The following is a 21599-nucleotide window of genomic DNA, read 5'->3' as shown; positions in this document are numbered from 1 at the left end:
TATGCAGATTCATTACCACAATTGCGTTCTCTCTAGCTTTGTGTGCGTGATTGTTTTTTTACGAACTTGTGCATATATTCGTAAACGTACGTTTGATATTGTTTGCTAGTGTATGCTTATCGTTCAATAGTGATGCTTACTTCAGCCTCCCGTATAACTGTTTCCATTGCGTTCACAATGTTCCTTCGCCCCCTCCCCCCTTGCGCCCCTCTCTTTCACTTTGTTTTCGAACTTTAGCTGGCACTGAAAAAAAAAATGAAATATAGTAAATGCTTGTCGCTTCTCCACGGTAGCTGGGGAAGTTTTGTAAGTGTCCATTTTGAATTGGCGTCGGCATGGTTCATGCTGTAGGTCTTGAAAGCCCGGGAACAATGCTTTGAAGGTCATGCATAGCAGTGGCGTGCTCTCGTGTGTTGCGTGTTTGTTTGCCTGTATTTGAAACGTCCACTTCATTGATTGCACCCAGGAGTGCCATTGAAGCCAAGAAATAAGTCAGTGAAAGCAGCACATATGAAACAACTACATTGTCGCTTTATTACAGCAGGTTTTTATCGACAACTTTCGTTCGCTCGCTCGCTCCTGCAGAGCTGACGCGCATTGAAAAAAAAACACGAACAAACAAACAGAAACAACAATACTCCCGCAAGAGCCAGCTTAAAGGTTGGGAACACAGGATGTCCAGGTTTTAAAACGCACCTGTTTTGAGGCTATATTATTAAATGTTGGCCTATTAAATCTCGGAGGCGTCGTAGTAGCCCACACGCCTAGCCAAACTAATCGGCGTGAAACTGTCGCAGACAATTTTTGTCTTCTGCGACACCTGCTGTGCTGTACCGATCCTCAGTACTCATTTTCTACGATGACTTTGCGGTATGAGAAAAAAAAAATTCAGCTTTCAAGTGGAAAGGGTATCTCACGCCCTCAAACGGATTGCGCTATTTGAACAGTTGACTACACACCGATAGCTCTCTGCGTTTATCGAGCGATAGTCGCGCTATCTGGCGGTAAGTTCCTCGAGCCAATGTTCGGAAGTCTCGCGACACCTTCGATTTTCCGCGTCTACTCAACGCCTGCCTGATACAGCGATCTGTCACACCGTACCTATAAGATGGCGCTTCGCTCCGAAAGATCAATGCGTAATAAATTCTGCCGTGAGTTTTGATTCCAAGGCGCTTTGCTGGCTGGAACAAAAAAAAAAAAAGAAATCGTTTTAGTGCAGACGGCTGTGCACTTAAGAGCATTTGTGTTTTGTGTCTGGGTACATTCATATAGATATGTGTAAACGTTATATATGCAATACATATGCTTTTTTTTCATCTTTGACATGTACTCGGACGCACGGCCATGCAGAAAACAGAGCGTCTGTTGAACACACCACACGCACGCATGCGTAAGGACATAACTCCCGTTTTTTCAAAGTGTTCCGTACGCCTTGAACGCATCGTCTTAAGTAGACCACTACAAGAGGGCTGGTTGTATGGAGACCCTTACGCTAACCTGCCACGTCATCGGTACTGCGCCCATCGTGACGTTTATGTACGCTTTCATAGTCTAACTCGCATGCTAAGCACCGCCACTTGTCGAGCATCACCTTGCTACACAGCCTCACTTATTCTCAAAGGTGCCCTCCAAAGCTTTTTTTAGAGTAAACATCGAAAGAAAGACTTCAATAAGAGTTCTATTGCCTTGTGAATACATTGCCGCCATGCTCGCTGGAAGCAACGCAGCGGGGCGATGGCGAAGAGGGCAAGGAGCTGCGTCTTCGCGCGTCATGACCTGGAATGTGTGCTGGAGATTGTCTGATCAGCCAATGACCATGTACTATGCTTCAATGACGTAGTCTGTCTTGCCGATGACGTAATTTGCTTAGAGCAGGGTGAGAGATCTCTAGCCGTATTTAAAACATAATCTTAGAGGCAAGGAGCAACGTGATGCGTCATGACCTCCAATGTGTCCTGGCAGTCATAAGTTCAGTCAACGACCATATTCTATATAACTTCGACGACGTAGTCTGACCTGCCAATGACGTAAGTTGTTTAGAGCAGGGCGAGCGACTTTTTGCCTGTATTTAAAATATAGTTTTGAATTCCCTAGACACACAGGGAATTTCTACATAGCCCGAGAATGTGGCCCTCGCAGAATCTCTACATAACCAGAGATTGTGGCCCTGAAAGGGCCACAATCTCTGGTTATGTAAAGAAAAAAGTTTCGCGAGACCGCTTTAAAGACTTGCGTTCGAGGCGCAGGAAACACTTTGAAAGCGAGGAACACTTTCGGGAGAATCTCAACGAGTGTGTACTAGTATAAGATACAGTTATAAGTATATTAATCATATGCATATATAGATGTCTCTCTTTTACATCTTCAGCGAAAATTGTAACGACGACCAGCCGACTAGCTTGAAAATGGCAGGAATGATGGCGGCGTAGCACAACATAAGCGTCTCCTAAGCCCCCGCACTCCGTCACAAAACATCAGGTGCAAAGCAATAGGGCAGCGCGCAAGCGACTCAGGGCACTGCTGGCGTCCAAACAAAGCAACACTAAAAGATTTGCATAGAAGTGCGACCAGAGATAACGTGATGAGGAACAGCCACACACAGTGTACCAATCCTTAAATATCGGCTTATGATTCTTTTCGCGTGTTTAGTACGAATGACGCCGGTCATTAGTTAGTAAAAATTGTTCAACTTAATCTCTGATTTCTCTCCCAGACGCCCAGGTGACGTCAGTTTAACGTAACAGCAGCGTGACCTATTTATACGTTTTCTTTTTTTTTCATTTGATTGCCACGATGAAATAGTAGCTGTAATTTCAGGCTTCCACCAAGTAGCGTTTGTTATCATGCAGGCGTACATCTGGTAGTGAGTGAAAGGCGCTGTGGAAATTGTATAGGTTCATCAGCTCACATTGATGGAGGTCATTTTCAACTCAACTTTTACTCAACTTTTGCTCGCGGTGTGGCCCACTTGTCTGGTGATATAAAACGCATCAACTCTCAATATTTCGAGTAGAAACATTCACCCATCTTTTTTCCTGTGTCAGTAAACACGGCAATGCTTTGCACGTATAGTCGAACATTGCATACAAAAACTGTTAAAGGCACCTGTCATGTCACTGAAATATAAGGCGCGTTCAAATAGTTAAGGCAAAAGCCACGTAGTCATTCTGACGCGTAATTTGCACTTCAAAGAGGCACTGACTGACCAGGTTGAAGCGGTGTAAGGCAACTAATACTTTTCTTCTGGTTATATTAGGAACTGTCGCTTTTCAAAACCGCAAAACGATGTGTTTCCTTCGATTATCATGACGAATAGAGGGGGAGATATGACAGACGTGAAGACAATGCCGAAAACATTCACAAACATGCTACGGCTTAAAGGCCAATGGTAATGGCGATATGTTGCTATAGTCGTTCAGACAACAGCGGTGGCTTTATCACTCCTCAAACTTGCTTCTTTCCCAGAATTTCGTAACTAGGAACCATTCTTTTCGGAATTCTTAATTAGGAAGGTGGCGTTCACGTCAGCTTTGCAACAGACGTCTTCGAAATGATAAACCAATATTCCACCCTGCTTTCCGCAGTTTTACTATAGACTCTGTCTCGATGTTTTTTTTCTATGTGGTTTGGAGGTTTTGAATGTGTTATAATATGAGGGCATGTGATGTCGAGGACATCAGTCGAAAGCGGTAACGCCAGTTTCGAGAGAGCTCATGCAAAGCTTCGCGTTATCATTTGCTGCAACCGTGCGTGCGTCGCATGCTAACTTGCGGGCCCCCGTTAAGTGACGGCAATAGCGGGCGATCACAGTGAGCGCTAACTTAGAGTACGCTATTCTAAAACACCTAATTAATGCACATACAAGCAACGTAATAAAGAAAGACCCCAAGATGTTTGTTGGTCCGAGAAGTTTACTGAACCATGAAAAATTACCGAACTGCAGCAATTTATTTAGCCCCGAAAAAGTTCTTAATTTACTGGAAGTTGCACAACGAAATTATAGAACCTTAGAAAGTTCCAGAACTGCAGAAGGTTTTCGAGCCCGCAAATGTTCCCAAACCCCGAAAAGTTTCCGAAATAAAGAAAGCTTCTAAACTGACTGCAGAAAAATAGCGACCATCGGAGAGTTCCAGTAATGAAGTTCCTAGACTACAGAAAGTTAGTGAACCCCAGAAAGCTTCCGCATATGCTGGAAACAGTACACGAGTACGCATTTGTGTTGGTCTATGTATCTGTGTGTGTTCGCATGAATGGCAGCCTTGGCGGCATTCGCGCACTTAGGAAGAAGCGTGCCCTAATTGTAGCTATTCTTTTTCTCACTGCAGCCGGCTTAAACAAAACGTAAAATCTCTGATTAAAAAAAAACAAAAACGAACAGATGCGACATGCATATGGTATATATATGCGTTAAGTATTCCATCAACGTAAACTGACACACTGGGAAAAACGAAACAACAAACAAAAAATATATATTAACAACTGCACTATGCTGTGTATGTACAAAGCCTATTCGCGCCGACTAGGCGCCAACAACTTGAATTTTTTCTCTTTATTTTATCGTAAATTTCAGGCCTGGTCAGGCCTTCATGTTTTATTTATCTACCGAAATATATATAGAACCCGATCTGGACGCTGAAACGGGAAATGATCTCTGCATACCTTCATTGATGTTTTGTGCCGTGTTGAGCAGATTTTCGCGTTCTTTCGAAACGCAACCAAATGACAACGTCTTTCTTTATCGTAACAATATGGTCCTAGCACACTTAAATTTATCTGCTCACTTACTTAAACGCTAGACAACTACACCCCTTTGTAATTTATGCGATATACCATGGACTGATATATGTGTGTACTCCACCAACATCGAAGACAAACACTGAAGGCAATTTCTTTTAACAGGCACGTTTTGCTTACAGGAAGCTCAAGCTATGTGACGATCACTTATGCATCAAGGCTGCATACTTAGACAAGCTTAAAGCGTACTGCTATACGTCACGAGCATGTTTACACGAAGCACACTGCAATGCAGCCTATAAACACTTTAGTATGCATGCAACGTTCTAACGCACCTGAAAGCAGGTGGGTTTGTCTACTTTTTTAAAATCTCTAAGGCACATCGAAGCACATGCATAAATAAGCCAAGCTTGGTCGTTCAAACATGTAGTTACTGTGGATGTTCGCGCTACGCTATATCCGTAATACGCTGGTCCCCAGTTTTGCACATTCTGCACTACTGCGTCAAACATGGCTACCCCCTTCATGCTATAGACACTTCTCGGTCAGTGTATGGGGGAGGCAACCAGGTCTGAGGCGAGTTGTTTTCTTTGTTTTTCTTTCCTTCATTCCATTCGTCGAGCAGTAAAGCGCTTGACATAATGTACTACGTATTCTACCGTTGGTCCCGTTATACAGCGTAACGTCTCTAAAAACTAGCAAACACAACAACAGCTCTTGACAACTGGCTTCAACACGCACACATTTCTAAGACGAGAATAAACCGGACACTATTGCACACTGAACAACATTGGCTCTCCTACAAGGGGCCAGCGCAGATCACGAACAGAGAGGAAGAAAAAAAAACAACATATGGACGAAGTGGACGTCCTTCGCTAAGGACCGCGAGAGAATACACAACACTCTTTCTGAATATGGATGGGGCGAAGAGCCTCCCACCAAAGGCGCTTCGTGCGAGTCAAGATCAATCACTGTCGCGTGACCAACGCACGCGCGAGCAGCACAGTTCACGTGCCACGGCGCACGCGCAGTGGCGAGCTGGCACCGCAGAAGTGTCCGCAACCTCGGCCGAGGGGTCATCGCAAACTCTTGCACTTGGGAGCATCAGGTAAAACAAGGGGAAGCCACCACACGCTAGTCCACGGTGCGGTCGCCGCGAAGGGAGCTTGATCAGCACGGGGGAGTACAAGTTGAGTAAGAGCACAATAAGGGAACGCAGTCGGGAACTGCTCAAGTCGTTGGGGGAACATACAGAAGTCGCACAGTCCGAGTGTTTCGGAGAAAAAAACTTAACAACGAGGAGTGGGTTTGTTCGCCTTGGTGACAAACTCAGCGGGGTGGTTGCCGATGATGGGCTCACAGCGACGTGTGCCGCTTCATGTGCAGCGACAGGTGGTCGGATCGCGAGAAGGCCCGTTCGCAGAGCCGGCACTGGAACGGCCTGTCGCCAGTGTGCTTGCGGTAGTGCCTGGTGAGTTCGTCGGAGCGGGCGAACTTCCAGCCGCACTCCTTCCAGTTGCACTGGTACGGCTTCTCGCCCGTGTGTGTCCGCAAGTGGGCCTTGAGGTGCGAGCTCTTGGTGTAGCTCTTGCTGCAGCCGGGATGCGAGCAAGTGTGGATGGTCACCTTCTTTCGACTCACCACTGTTCGAGACTGCTGCTGCTGCTGATGTGGCTGGTGGGACTTCTTGCCGGTGGTCCCACCGAGCGGGGAGGACCGGCAGTATGGATCGGTCATGTGAATGTCGGGCGTGAGCGGCGTCGCCGGGAAGTGATTCGGTGGTGCCATCGTGGTGCCGGCGCTCAGGAGGTCCGCTAATCTCGGAGAGGAAGGTGGTGTCACCATGCGTAAGTGCGGGGGCGTCTGCTGCTTGCCGTGGTGTTGCTGTGGTGGCTGCTGGAGGCACTGGCTGAGAATGTCATCGGCCTTCATCGGAATAGAGTGCATCGAGGGCAGCGTAGTCTGGTACTGGTTGCCGCCGTCCACGTGAGCCCCTGCCAGCTGCGGCTGTCCCAGCTGCGAGTGGTCCGGTGACGCCGGTGGCGACATCTGGCTTGACGGTGGCGCTTGGAGAGGGTTCGCACTTTGGTAGTTGGCCCAGAGGGCTGTGTACTGGGAGCCCGACAGCATGGACGTCATGTCGAAAGGATTTCCAGCGGCCTCCGCCTTCATCGTCTGAGCAGCGGACTGCTGGTACGTCAGGTGGTCCATGGAAGAGGCTGCGTTGTTTGTCGAAGCCACACTGCTGGCGAATGGTTGCTGTTGTTGCTGCTCGGGCTGTTCGTGCCTCTGTTGCTGCTCGTGGGGTTGCTGCTCATGCTGAGGCTTGAGCTCGTTCTCGGTGTCGTACGAATTTACTTCGGGGTACAGAGCGGCATCGTCCGAGTTTAGCATGAAGTCGAAGTCTAGCGTGACGAAGCCCGTTGACGGCGTTGCAGTGTTCAGCGGGTGGGCGCTCTGGCCTTCGGGCGATGAGTCTTGCCTCGTCTGCGGTGGGTCTTGCGGTGGCAGTGACGGCTGCGTAGGCGGCGCGACGGTCGGTGTTTGCCGTTGAAGCGACGGCGGTCGGTTCGGAACGGGAGCCATCAGTGCGGCGACCAGGATGGCACTGTTGGCTGGTACGACGGACGGCGCTTGGTTCCTGCTGGTTTCGGTGGCCTTGTAATCGTAGCCGACATCACGATTGACTTGTGTCTCTGGCTCTGGCTTGACGCCCGACGCTGCGTGCCTCGCACCGCTGATGTCGTCAAGGAGCACGCTTTCGATATCTTGCCAGACCTGGGCCAGAAAAAGAAGAGAAAGCAACGGTAAGTTTTCTGTCTCGAAAATCGTTACCACATCTGTTATATATAACGTGTGTAGCACGCACAGTGTGACAAATAGACCATGACACAGAAAATTCGCCACATTTACAACATTCTTTCGCGCTGCTTCGAAAACGCACGCACCACTTTCACAGTGCCATTGATTGGTGCAAAACAAGTGCATATGGCTATTCGTACCTCAAAAAAAATGGGTATAGTGCTCAATAAGAAAACATTACGGCACTTTGACCTTGACAAAGGCAATCACGCTGTGCCTTACGTAGGAATATCATGTCGTTTTCTAGACTTGTTTGCGCTTTGAACATTTGTAGAATGTCGGTGAGATCTTCTGAAAAATCTCTCGCGTTCAGCAAGACGTCTCCATTTGGCCTGAATAATCTGATCTTACAATCTTGGCCACATGGTGATCTCGCTTTTTCTTAGCGAGATCTCACAGCCACATTTAATTGTCACACAGTGTACTGGGGTGGTTTCCCCGTCCCCAATTACCTGTATTCCTATGACGGCGTGGCCTAAAAACTTTTGAGCACCCCTGTAACGTGCTCATTCGATGAAGCGTGTCGTAAGCTGCCACATCCCTTCATTCTCCACGTATACGTTTCAGTATCCGGGCAGGACGTCGTTGAACGCAAGTTTCGCAGAGAATGCAAGAAAGAAAAGAAGGAAGACTAAGTGTTTTACCCCACAAAGATTTCTCACTTTTCCCGAAGCAGCAACGAACGGGACCACGGCGAATGTTGGTCTTCGGCGTGACTTTATACGCACATGCTATTATTGCGTCAATCTCCGGCGTCGGCCCGAATGGCGGCATAATAAAGAGCAGGGGAACAGACGCCCTTGCTGCTCCGCGAGACTACCGGCCACCAGGGGCGCCGAGGAGCTCACATTATCTTAATGTGACCACGGGAGTTATGTGGCGCAACTGTTGAAACGTGTCATGGCTGTAGCACCGCGTTTGGAGGGGGGGGGGGGGGCGGAAGCATTTTACCGATCTCCCATTGTTTCTCTCACGTCGCAGCACTCTTGATCCTCAGTGACGTGTGTAATTCGACTCGACCGCAACGCGTAATTATTGTACTTCGCCGCCAGCCAATGCTCTCCAAGTGGTGGCGGGTACACGCAGTGAACATTGACGCCCCTAAGAAGCTGACTTTCTTTCTTTCTTTCTTTCTTTCTTTCTTTCTTTCTTTCTTTCTTTCTTTCTTTCTTTCGTTCTTTCTTTCTTTCTTTCTTTCTTCCTTTGTTTGTGCGTTTGTTTCTTTGTCTGTTTTCTTTCTTCGTGACGTCCTACTAGCTCATTCGTGTACCAACGCGTGGGTCTACCGGTATCTTGACCAGACACCGCGATAAGGGTGCATACAGCCAGTATCCCACTTGCAACCGTTATCCGTATATGTGGCCGGCGGGCAAATATGCGAAAAGGTCGCGAGCGCGAGTATAGCCTTTCCCTTGTGTCCACGCTTTCGCTCATAGCCGACGCGCGCCGTTACAAGATATAACATCGCGTGGGATGATGCACGGCGGGTATGCGAGTCACCCGCAGCCATATTTAGTAAGCGGTCAACGTCAAACAGCGAATGCGTAGAACAATAAAACCTTGAATTTCTCAGCAAGCAGTAGCATGATACGATACGGCGTATGCTTTCAGCAAGGGAACCGGAAATGTAATATCGCTACTTGAGTAATGGTAAACACGTGACAAAGACACCGGACGTACTACGCCATGCAAAGTAAAAAAAAAAAAGAAGGCTGTTGGGTATTTTATTGCAGTTCGGTGTAAGTACCCACTTCGCCCACGTACACAAGCAAGTGGACGTACATATTCTGAAAAGCAGTATGATCCACCTCCGACATAAAATTTCGTTACGCTTCAGGCGCGCACAGATATACGTTCCTATATACCTTCATCCACGAGCATATATATAGATATGTGTATGCTTCTTCGGTACATAAAAGGGAAGGCGGGGCCACGTTTTACCGTACACTACCTATATTCCCCTCCGCTCTCAATCTCCGCCCCCCCCCCCCCCCCCTCTCCGCTTATGTCACAAACAAGCCGCGTTATGGCTGCAAAAATGAAGAACGAAGTGATGACGTGGTTCTCAGAACGTTCTGCCATTGGTGTCCGGATTTCGGAGGGGTTGAAAGTGGCAAGCAGTTCTTCGATTGCAAGATCAGGTGGTCCTCAGTCATCGTTCTGGTCAAAACGCGGGTTCAGCATAACCCGACACGTTAAAATTGGCGGGAAGGTCAAACTCAGTAAACGCACGGGACAGAATTGGTTCCCCCCTTTGGATGATTAGCGGGGCGGCCCTGGATATATGAGATTTCTTATACCGTCCGTCCCCTCGAGCGACCCGCCTCGTCAATTCTGTGTGGAAAGGCTTCACATGAGTCATCGATGAAGGGCAATAACAGTACTGAGTGCACCGTTGATGTTAACGGCGTGCAGTGCCCGCAGGCCGCGTTCAATTATCGCCTTATAAAAGGACCTTCTTTCTCCTTGGTTGTCTAAACACCGACCAGATCCTATCAGCCGTTGACCCCGACCATTTTTTCGAGAGTCTATAGACGACGCCTGAAGGACACCGTTCCACCACTGTGGACACTTCAGACAGAAACACTTGCGAGGAAGGTCTTCCAAAATGGAGACGCCACCCTCTCCCTCATAGCACTTGCTCACAGCCAATCCAATCAACTTTAGCGGCGTGAGATCTACATCTAGAGATACAAGCGAGAGTGCAACTGGACTGCGGTGGGCACCTCTTTCAGTCTGCTATTCGAATGACAGCTTCCTTTCCGCACCGAGGTTATCAGTGATTACAACGATGTGGTGTGCGCTTACGCAGGTTTGTAAAAGGGCGCGCTATACATTTAGCCTTTCCTGTTGTTATTGCGGTTGTCTCACGATGAACCGGACAGCTAATTCACGGGGGCTGGTGCAACTTTTTCTTTTTACGTTAACACATCAACTCTTTCTTTGGCTAAACAGCGCGAAAGACGGAACACGCAGAAAGACGCTCAGATGCAGCGCTGATGGCCGCCCTATAACATCTGTTTTATCAAATCTATCTATCTATCTATCTATCTATCTATCTATCTATCTATCTATCTATCTATCTATCTATCTATCCAAAAATTACGGCATATTCACGGGGTGAATGATGATGAATGGGCGAAGCTCCGGAGGGATTCATCGGTAAACTGTGAATCTTCCGTGTATTTCGCCCAGTCGATCATCATGTAAACACGTGAGAAACACTGTGTGTGTATATACACAAATCAACTTTTATTTGTTTTTAGACGATGGATGGCTTGCGATGTCCCTTCATTATGACGGCTTTATGGTCTGTGCCTTGCGCTCTCTCCGCTGTGCAGCCTTATCCATCCGGCGACTCCGAGCGCGCGCCAACAGCGAACGGATTTTATTACAACGCTCCCCCTAGCGTACGTCGCCGCACTAAATCGAACGATTGCCTTCAACCAATGACACGCGCCGTATGTGACATCATTCCTATTTTATAAGATCTCGCGTCTTTCATCAACTACAAGTACCGCTTTCTAGTTTATAACATCTTGCATCTTTTCATCATCAGCTACAAGTACCACCATCTAGTAAACACTACAAGAACTAAACGAGAGGTGGCTACATACAGGAGACGGTACCGCCATCTAGTGAACACTGCAAGAACTAAACTAGAGGTGGCTACATACAGGCTACAGGGGACGCACAGCCCACGCCCTAAGGAGCTTCGCCCCTAAAAAATATTATCTCCCCGTCTCGCTCACAACACGTCGCAACTGCTAGACGATAAACTCGGTTACATTGGATACGATATGTTCGCGCGCTCTGCTCAGAAGTGATGGACACAGCTCGTGCATTATGGATGCAAGTGTGCGCCTCATCGACCCAACAATGAGAGAATCGCCAGGGGCTCATATGATCCACGTCCGCGAACGCAGTGAGTGTGCACTCCGAGTAAGTGTCCCCTCGAACCTCCTCTTTCCCCTCCAATTTCTCTCTCCCTCTCTCTCTCTCGCTGTCTTGTGCATTGCCACCGCTTCGCGGAGGCCCCGTTTTCCATTTTTTGTTTTCACTGGTATGTAGATGCGGGTTAATTACGCCATTCCGAAACCCCGCTTGCGAGCCAGCGAGTGTGCTGCGGCAGCGACACGCATTCCACGATGTCGCTGCGTGTGTGCGTGTGTGTGTGCAAACACCAGGGCCGTGGGACACACGTGTGTATTGCGGAGTAGCACACACACGCCCCGGAGAGAGGAGAGTGAGCGAGAGAATGGAAAACTTCTTATCGGACATCTGTTTCGTTTTATTCTCGTGTGTGGCCTCGCTTCTTTTTCGATGTGTTCAATTATGACGGTGATGCCGAACGCCCGCACTCTACTTGAAAGCAACTAAATGCGGGGGGGTCGATCGCACGACGATTAGCGTACGTTTACGGCACTCACCTGCCTATATACACGAGTTGAGACGCGATATCAGAAAGCGCAGGCAAGCTCGGCGTATGTTAGCCGCGGGGGTGGAAGTCATAGGGCACGTACGCATTTTGCACGCTAATTAAGAGACTGATAGGTGTACGCCGGTAAGGCCTGCATGGCGTGTGCGACATGGTGTCTATGACATTTTTTTTTGCTTTTTTTAAAAGATTAACGTCATAAGCGCCCCACTTAACTTGCAAAGTGACAGTCGGTGGCGTCAACTTGAGCCACGCGAAAAAGCATCATCTGATGACGTCATTCTATCACGTCATCACAATGTGTCAGGTCGCCAGAACTTGTGCTGTTACACACACGATTTCGTCATGCATCACTTCTGATAGTTGCTTGGTTGAAGGAGTACCGATCCCTGAGGCAATACAAAGCCAAATGATAAGAAGAAAGCGTCTAATGACTCCGATCTCAGAGGCATGGCAATACCACGTTGGGAGCACAAATCTTTCGAAAGAGCGAGGGCCAGCGCAATCAACTTATATAAGAAACAAAAGACAAAGATGGATTTCACCATCAAGTCGTCTTAGTCGAATGAAGTCGCCCAGTCAAGTCACACTACGTCGTCCTCCAGTCATCTTAAGGGAACAAAGCACCCGTTTTCTGGAAGTGTGTCGTCAGGGAAAGCATGACTTTCTAGATCCCATTCCCTTACACAGAGGTGCCTGTCACTGGGCCACCTGTTTTCAGCAAAACTCGAGTTGAGCAACGACGGCATCCTGCCCGATGCTCGTCATGAGTGAGTTGGTTGAATGTTTTCGTGATCGTCTGAAGCTTAACTACTAATGGTAGTCGCAATGCTTCATTGACAACTGTATGCGTGTGCATACGGCTTTTGATTTATATACATTCAACATAAACGGTAGGATATATTGACCATGTGCCTCCGGTGGATCGGTTTCTTTTTTTCAGCGCGCATTGTTTAGTGAGCCAGGAAGTTCATCGCGGAAAACCGACTTCAGGTGTGCAGTGCTAACCAACGCAGGGAAGTGGTCATTGCCAAACGACGAAGGTAGACACAACGTCTGGAACTACTGCGACAGTCCCCGCAATACCGCCTATATTTTATTTCGATTCGGTGTACTTCGATAACTAAGTAAGTACACTGTTGACAAATTTTTATGTACACAGCCAGTGCATCGTCATACTGCAGTGCTTGCCGGCACATAACAACAGTATCGTATACACGTTAAAGAGATTACGATCACAGCGGCATCCACGGCCGCATATATCTTTAACGTCCCCCGTGTTTCCTCTTGACTCGCTAATGGTTAGCCCTACGCTAACCATTAACAAATTAAAAAATATGAAAGGACACCTCACCAGTTCTTGCCTTGTTAGAGGGCACAACGACAAATTTAGAAACACTACGCTGTCGCCCCTGCCGTCTCTAAACGCAACGTCACCGCGACTTGTGCGCCCTCTATCAAGGCGCCGCGAGTTTCCTCCGAACGAGCGCGCGACTAGGCGAAGAAGAACACTGTGGCCGAAAATTGGAATCCTATATTTGGCACCAATTTTGTGCTCGTTAGAGAGGGCGAATTATTAATTTCAGCAATCGTTCTCGAGTGTTGCCGCAGCTACATCTGGTCTCTTCGTCGATGATTTTTTTTTTTGTTTCTTAAACGGGCACGACGGTTTTTCCCGGGAAGGGTTACACAGACAGCCTGATTGCCTTTCCGGCGTGTTTTATTGCCGCAATTTGTTCTCTCGGCTGGTGGCTTCATACGTTTCCGTGTGCGTATACCTTCCCGCGCGCAACCGTAATTTGCTGCCATCGAAGTGCTTTGCGAAATGAGCTTGCGGCCGCAGCCGCCAAGCTCGTGCCGTTTCTGCGTCCCTCCTTATTTATTATGCAAGCTCGCGGGGGCTCCCAACTACACCCCCATTTCTCAAAACTTCACTGAACCTGCAACCCCCTTTTGTTTAACGGTAGCGATCGACGCGAAGGAACCGCGCTGCAGCTATAACGACGGAAGAAATTATGCGGGCGTGAACGCTGACCGTGTCGCGTGATGACAAAGCTTTGGCAAAAGAAACGCCGGATACTTTCGAGAAGCCCCTTTGAACCTAATGCAGCTCAGTTCAAAAGCTCACTTATCAAAATGTCTCGCCAGCTTCTGCAACGGTTTGTGAAATCTTTTTTAACCACGACATAGCACTTCGCCTGCATCTAGAAATAGAAGGATTCATTACTTTTAGTAATAAGATACGCGCCGCAGGCGAAGTTTGGAGCCTACTCACGTATAACCGATTTAGCTACGTAAATGAAGTTTCGCTCTGGTTCACCTGCGGTGCAGTCCAAATAAGGCGGGAGTTCGGAGGAAGATGGAAGCTTGCAGCGAAGAAAAATCCTTACAACATTGGGTGTCGCTGGAGCTTTCGTCGTTAGTATACCTGTCTTCGCCAAGGTAGCAATTCCATTCCTTAGCGCTTGTTGTGCATTCTTCGTACCCTCATCCCAAGTGAAATATTAGAGGAGGAGAGGGCAAGTGTGCTTGCCCTATCCTCGTCTTCTGTTTTAGTTGGGGACTGCCCCGCCGTGGTGGTCTAGTGGCTAAGGTACTCGGCTGCTGACCCGCAGGGCGCGGGTTTGAATCCCGGCTGCGGCGGCTGCATTTCCGATGGAGGCGGAAATGTTGTAGGCCCGTGTACTCACATTTGGGTGCACGTTAAAGAACCCCAGGTGGTCTAAATTTCCGGAGCCCTCCACTACGGCGTCTCTCATAATCATATAGTGGTTTTGGGACGTTAAATCCCACATATCAATCAATGTTTTAGTTGGGGACTATGCAGCTGCGCAGAGACTAGAGAGTTCTAGAATAGCGCACCGGGAGCCCCGGCGGTGCGGTCGTTGCCACTGCGCATGCGTCGTAACGCGAGTCGGTGTTCGCTTTCGCGGACCGCACGCAAAAAAAAAAAATTGAAATTGCGTGCGGTAATGGCGGCCCGCATGTGGCCCGCAAGCGCTGGTTTTGAGGCTACGGTGTCACTGCGGTCGTGCGTTGCGATTGGCAGCAGGGCAAACGCTATTCTAAAGCTTATATGGCGCCCGCAACGCCCGCAGCGCTTGCAAACGGTATTCTAAAGCTCCCTACTAGCACGCCCCGCCGCGGTGGTCTAGTGGCTAAGGTACTCGGCTGCTGACCCGCAGGTCGCGGGTTCGAATCCCGGCTGTGGCGGCTGCATTTCCGATGGAGGCGGAAATGTTGTAGGCCCGTGTGCCCAGATTTGGGTGCACGTTAAAGAACCCCAGGTGGTCTAAATTTCCGGAGCCCTCCTCTACGGCGTCTTTCATAATCATATGGTGGTTTTGGGACGTTAAACCCCACATATCAATCCCTGCTAGCACCACGGCAAACAAGCGCGCACGCGTTGCGTCCCATCTGGCGTCATTGTGAGCGTGTCAGTACGTACACCAGTTGACAAAATAAGTTGGGGACGTGCGAGCAACAACCACAATCCGATAAAACTGCACCGCCGCGCCATCTGACGTGCAGATCGAGCGCGCTTGAGCGTCCTTTCGATTTCGCAACCATATCTTTTGACTTTCTTGCAGCGTACCAGGAATCGCATGCATGTAGCGTTTCACGCGATAGGCGTCGCTTTCTTCATTCCGTGTGACGCCCTCAGTTCAACGGCAGCACGGTGCATGGCGGTGAAGTATACGCGGCTTGCTTCACAGACGACGCAGAGCAGCAGAACTTTTCGTTTAACGCGCTGGCGCTCCTTTCGCAGAAATTCTGGTGTGGCTGTCTATACGTAAGCGTCGTTGGTAGTGGGCGAAAAATGAGCGCGTTCTGCGGGGCGAAAAATGTGTTCAATGTCACACGCACAAGCTTTCTTTTCCTCACAGCCCGTTGAGAAAAGATATATAGGTTATCTCTTTTAATCAGGGCGCAGCGAGTCGCATACACTTCACCGCCATAGATTAGATAGATAGATAGATAGATAGATAGATAGATAGATAGATAGATAGATAGATAGATAGATAGATAGATAGATAGATAGATAGATAGATAGATAGATAGATAGATAGATAGATAGATAGATAGATAGATAGATAGATAGATAGATAGATAGATAGATAGATAGATAGATAGATAGATAGATAGATAGATAGATAGATAGATAGATAGATAGATAGATAGATAGATAGACAGACAGACAGACAGACAGACAGACAGACAGACAGACAGACAGACAGACAGACAGACAGACAGACAGACAGATAGATAGACTCAAAGTCGCCGAAGTTCGCCAAGAAATGTTTCGCATTCAATATCATTTTGAATTTTTTTGCCACAAGGTTGCATAATGCAGTATTTGTCACTGCTAGAGTAAGTCTGGCACGAATTCGGTATGCAGCATAGTGTGGTTTGCGACCTTGAAGTAAAACTTCTCACTGATCCATTCAGCCACGTTTGAAAGTCAATAGTTGTCGTTCAGACACGTTGCAGCCTGGTAAAGAAGTGGTTGCTTCTCGTCCTGCGTCTCCGGCGTGTTGGCGCTGATTTTTCCAAGTGGACGCATTGCATGCACATAAATAAGTCATCAGGTCAACAATCGTGAGAGAAATGAGAGAGAAACAGGGAGGGAGATACGTGCACTCACTTAAAATGCTGGTTTTCGTACGGCGCACACACAGAAAAAAACGATTTCACTCACGTGCTCGTTTAAGATCGATGTTGCGTCCCTCTTTTACGATGCGATTCGCGTAACAATGCTTCACTTGGAGATTCTCCCAACGTTATCAATAACGCGAGGCAAGGCGTTTCTGGAAACTGAACGATATACACGCGAATCAGCTTACCGAAATACCGGTGTGTCGTTGGTAGCCAGTCGCTGGCCGCAAAGCCACATCGCCCAGCTAAAATGACGGATGGTGTCTGCGAACTTCCATGTGCCATTCAGAGCACGGTGGACGCCATATAGCTTGTCTGTGCTATAAGTATTTCATAGCTCGCAGCGTGGCGCGACTCGGGGACGAAATAGACTTCACAAAATGAATACCAACTGGTCAAGCCGTGCGCCCACCAAGTTGTGTACGAAAGAAGCCCGCAGAAAGAACAAAATAACTTGGCATGTGTTGGCAAGGCACTTTGGCAGGGTGCCACTATAGCGCATAAGAATCGCCTTAGCACCAACCGACCTCTTATCTCCGCATGGTTTGGAGGTATGGAGGATGATGACTGATGGCCATCGCGATGTCAAAGTCTTTACTGCAGCTCCCACCTGCTGTGCCTACCTTCATTTTTCATAGCACAGTTCGTGCAAATTTTGGAACTACATGCAGAAAGTATACGGCGCCATAGAGTGGCCGCATTTTTTTTAGCGCTGGCCGGAATCGACCGCGTAAAACTGCCGAGTTTTTTTTTGTTTTTTTGTGTGTGTGTTTTTGTAACAGCGCTCATGTTTCATTTAGAAATTGTTGCATGCGAGCTAACAGCCGCAGTCTCTCTCACGTCATTTCACCATACACTAAGATATTCGTAGAATGCATTTAAAGTATTACAAATGCCACTTATAACGAATAACGTTTCTTTCTCCGTGCACCGAACACGGTAATATTTGGCATACAAATCACTCTCTCGTTTATGGCAGTCTGCGGACAGCGCGAAACGTTCAACAAGCCGGAGCTAATTGTTTCAGTTTACACAACCGTATACGTTTGCAGGCATTGGACTCTGTCGGAAGGAACACATGCAATGTGTTTTCTTTTCTTAGTTGGAAAGGGCGGCCCGATGATAGATAGGTAACAGCACGAATCTTCGCCGTAGTTGTATATACATGTATATACAACCGTGCCGCGGCAATACTCATCAGGAGAAGGTGAAGGGCGTATACGTTTCCTGTAGTCAGGACGTACGCGCGCTAATAAATAATAATTGGAAAACGGCCGTGCGCTCATTTTTTCTTTTTCTGTATGATAAAAAAGAAAAAAGAAACTTCCCGAGGTCACAACATGATTCGAAGCCTGTTACTGCAAGCCTCCTCGTGATTGGCTCCCATCACACACAGAACACGTCCGGGTTCCCACATGTAACAGAATAACGGGCCATCGCCAAAGCTAATGTCTTAAGTATCGCCTTGCGTCCGTCGTTTCGGGTTTCTGTATTCTACCGGGCATGTACGGAAGACCAAAGAAAATATGGAGGCTGTAAGGTAAAGAAAAAAAAAAGAAAGAGTGGACGGGTCTCGCCTTCGTCGGCGTTATCGACTTCTCGCATCGGGCGACTCATGACGCGCGCTGAATATATGCAGCGGCCAAAGGAGTACGCTCCGAGCAATCCCTGCCGTACACACGTGTGAGTGCCTGTGTCGTGTGCGTCACACCGGCCTGCCAGTCCCATCGATATACTGCGGCACATACCTTGGCCGACGGGCGGATGATTTACATTTGCCCACTCTTATCGACGGATTTGTCTCTTTCGCCGCTCAATGCTTATTCCTTTTTCTCCCACGTATTCATCTTTAATGTTTTTTTTTATTCTTTCTACCCGGCCACTCATTTTCCACCTCTATTTCTCTAACGTTCAACTAACTATGTCAATCCTGCGGTTTTTCTTCTTCGTCTGATTGTTCCTTTTTGTAATGACAATTTTGCATATGACACTTGCGCGCCACTACCTTGGGATGTTAAACGAATGTTTGCCTATACGTCTGTTTATAGTGAAGTGTATAAACAGCCTCATAAAACGCCGAATGCACTAACCGAACCGTTTTCGCGCGTTAGCCGCTTATTTCTGCGCGTTGATCTACCGTAGCACTGCCTGTTTAGTTGTAAAATGATGAAACAGAAAGGGTATACAGCTCCAGTACGACAACTCCGAGACTCATTCGTAAAATAGTCCGTAAAAAAGCCAGGTGTCGCCGGAAACCAAACAAAAGAAGTTTCGAGTTTCCGGTAACATAGACTGATCGGGTCGGCGTAAGCTATTTATTTACAGCCTTTTCGCAGAGTAAACACGCCTGCACGTAATTAAACAACCTTTTCATAGAGTGTCCGATGAAATTTTGACACTCCTGTTTTAATGTACTTTTATGAACCTAGTGCATTTTACTACAAGTACAGTAGGATGGCTTCGTAATAACCTTAGACAATAATCTTGTTACGGCAGCTAGGGTAAACCTCGAATGTTATGTTTATGTGCACGTTTTTTTTTTTTGTAGACGTGGCCTTCTTATGGTTAAAGACAGCAATTAAATGTAACCGCTATTTCGGAGGTCGATCACGGGCACATCGGTGAGACACTCATTAAAGGGTTCGCCCCGAGTCGATTACGCTAATACGTGCGCATCAGATCACTCTGAATCGCTTCGTTTATAGGCCATTTCGGCTTTTACGGACCATTTGATTGCGGCATCAAGATTACTCCGGCTGCCCTTGCTCAGCTCGCTTTAACAGCTCTTCACATTAATGTGCCACCGATTCTTTTTATCGGTCGGCGTGATTTCAGGTAACGAGAGCCAAATTTTGAGCAGGCAAGAAGTGGCCGTAGTTTAAGTTAGACGCCGAGATAAGGATTTCGGTCAAGGTTAGGAAGTTATATCGTGCAAGTAGGAACACATTACGACAGTTTACCTGGTAGCCAAAGCATATAGCCTATGCTGTGCGCGGAGTTCTGCCGCATATCTATAGCTTCCGAGAAAACTTGTTTGACCTTTCTTTTAGTTTATCCTACCTTCGCATTTATAACTGGTCCTATAACTTCCATATATTTTCTTTTCTTTGTCTTGCTTCATCGTATGCGAATGGTGTGTTAGAAACATTCAATGAACAGAAGGTGTGATGAAGAAAGGTGAGGAGAGGGGAAGAAGTGTTATCTTCTTCAGAAACTTCGTTGGAGGTTTGTTTTTGTGCCAGCAGCAACAAACCGCCAAGAGTGCTCGTACAAGGCAGCGAAAAGGAAAAGGGCAAGTTTCGTTGTATTTCTGAGTCGACGATTGGCGAGGTCGATGTCACAGTTTTGTCGGTGAAGATTCTCAGTGAACGACTCACTTATGGCTGCTTTCGGATATGTTTCGTCATAGTGTGTTGTGGAGTCCGAGGCAGTGGCATAATACATGTGATCTGTGTTTTCTCTGTACTTTTTTCCAACTACTCTTTCCGCAGTAAAGCTCCGGGTAACGAACTGATAACTCCACGACTTGTTTCTCTCTCTTATCGCAGGCGTACATGTCCCGCGACTTAGTACTCTATGTCATTACAATATACGGGGCACGTAAGCTATCACGAAAGCGACTGGCGGCTTTTCTAGAGTTTTTCCTGCGTGAACAGACATGTCCCGGGGACTCAACTGCTTCCCCTGCTCGTTCTGTTTTTATAGCGAAGCTGCACACGCGTAAGTTGAGGCGTGTTGCGTCCGTATAGGGAAAACGCTTTTAGAGCAACAATTTTAGGTGTCCCTCGCTCCTCGCCCACGCTCCCATTCGCCACCACCGATGCCCCTTTCACAAGCATTGCCATACGCGCGACGGTGAGCCATGCATCCACGACGGTATGCAGAAAATAAAGCCCCTTTTTAATCTTTCCCCAAATCGCGTCCCTAATCACATCCCAAATCGAATACCACCAATCGCTGAGCACCTTCTGTCTCGTGACGTCGACATCGCACTGGCGCTGTTATCAGCGCGATTATCAGGCGCTGTTATCGGCGCAGTTGCCCTTAGAGCTCGCTAGGGGGGAAGGCACGTTTTGTTGGTCCGACGGAAGAACAGCTCACGCAAGCGTAAATGCACGTTTAAGCGACGTGAAGCCTTTCCCGCAGAACTTGCAGCCGCTGTCTTCACTGGCTTCCGATTTCACAGTTCAAGTTCCTTTCCGAGTTAATTTTGCTCCACGTTCCCCACCACTGTCCCTTGAGGGGATAGTACATAACAGCTGCATATTACCGGTACATACCATGGAGCAGAAACTTGGATGCTTTAAAAGAGGGTTCATCCTAAATTGAGGACGACGCAGCGAGCGATTCGAAGGAAAATGATAAGTGTAACATCAGAGACGGGAGAGAGCAAACGGGGGTTAAGAAAACGAACCGAAGTTCAGGATATCATAGTCGAAATAAAAAAAAAACAAGGAACGAACAGGGGCCGGACGCGTAGTGCATAGGCTGGATAACCGTTGGTCATTGGGGGAACTGCCTATATTCCCAGAGAAGGCAAGCTCGCGAGTGGGAGACAGAAAGTGAGGTGGGCAGATAAGAACGAGAAGTTTACAGGTTTATATAACATGGCCGCAGCGAGCACAGGACCGGGTTGATTGTCGGAGCATGCACGGGAGAAGCCTTGGAACTGCAGTGGGCGTAATTATGATGATATTGATCATGATAATGATGTTGTTGTTGATGATGATGATGATGATGATGAAGATGATGATGATACTTCACTTCCAAGTTTCGGCTTCGCTCAACTCCTGTAGGATTCCCAGAACGAGTTGTATTCCCCCCGGTTCTTCGCGCGAAGCTATATCTGCATTACGAATTCCCGCGATATGGCTGTCGCCTGGGTGTTTTGTAATTGAGAGCTGCTGCT

At 47.8% G+C, this 21599-nt stretch overlaps 1 protein-coding gene across 1 annotated transcript in view; it reads right to left on the bottom strand.

Moving 5' to 3' along the window:
* Positions 1 to 509: 509 nt before the first annotated feature.
* LOC119181823 (uncharacterized) overlaps positions 510 to 21599 on the bottom strand; it is a 203850-nt gene continuing 182760 nt past the window's right edge. Inside the window, exon 2 of the mRNA XM_075875191.1 lies at positions 510 to 7512. Within this exon, the coding sequence (XP_075731306.1) occupies positions 6091 to 7512 (1422 nt within the window). The 3' untranslated portion in view covers positions 510 to 6090. The remainder of the gene's footprint in view (positions 7513 to 21599) is intronic.

The sequence above is a fragment of the Rhipicephalus microplus genome, chromosome 10 (assembly GCF_043290135.1).
Source record: "Rhipicephalus microplus isolate Deutch F79 chromosome 10, USDA_Rmic, whole genome shotgun sequence".
Taxonomy (NCBI): domain Eukaryota; kingdom Metazoa; phylum Arthropoda; class Arachnida; order Ixodida; family Ixodidae; genus Rhipicephalus; species Rhipicephalus microplus.
The sequence above is the reverse complement of the archived record's forward strand: the minus strand, read 5'-3'. Positions and strand labels throughout refer to the sequence as shown.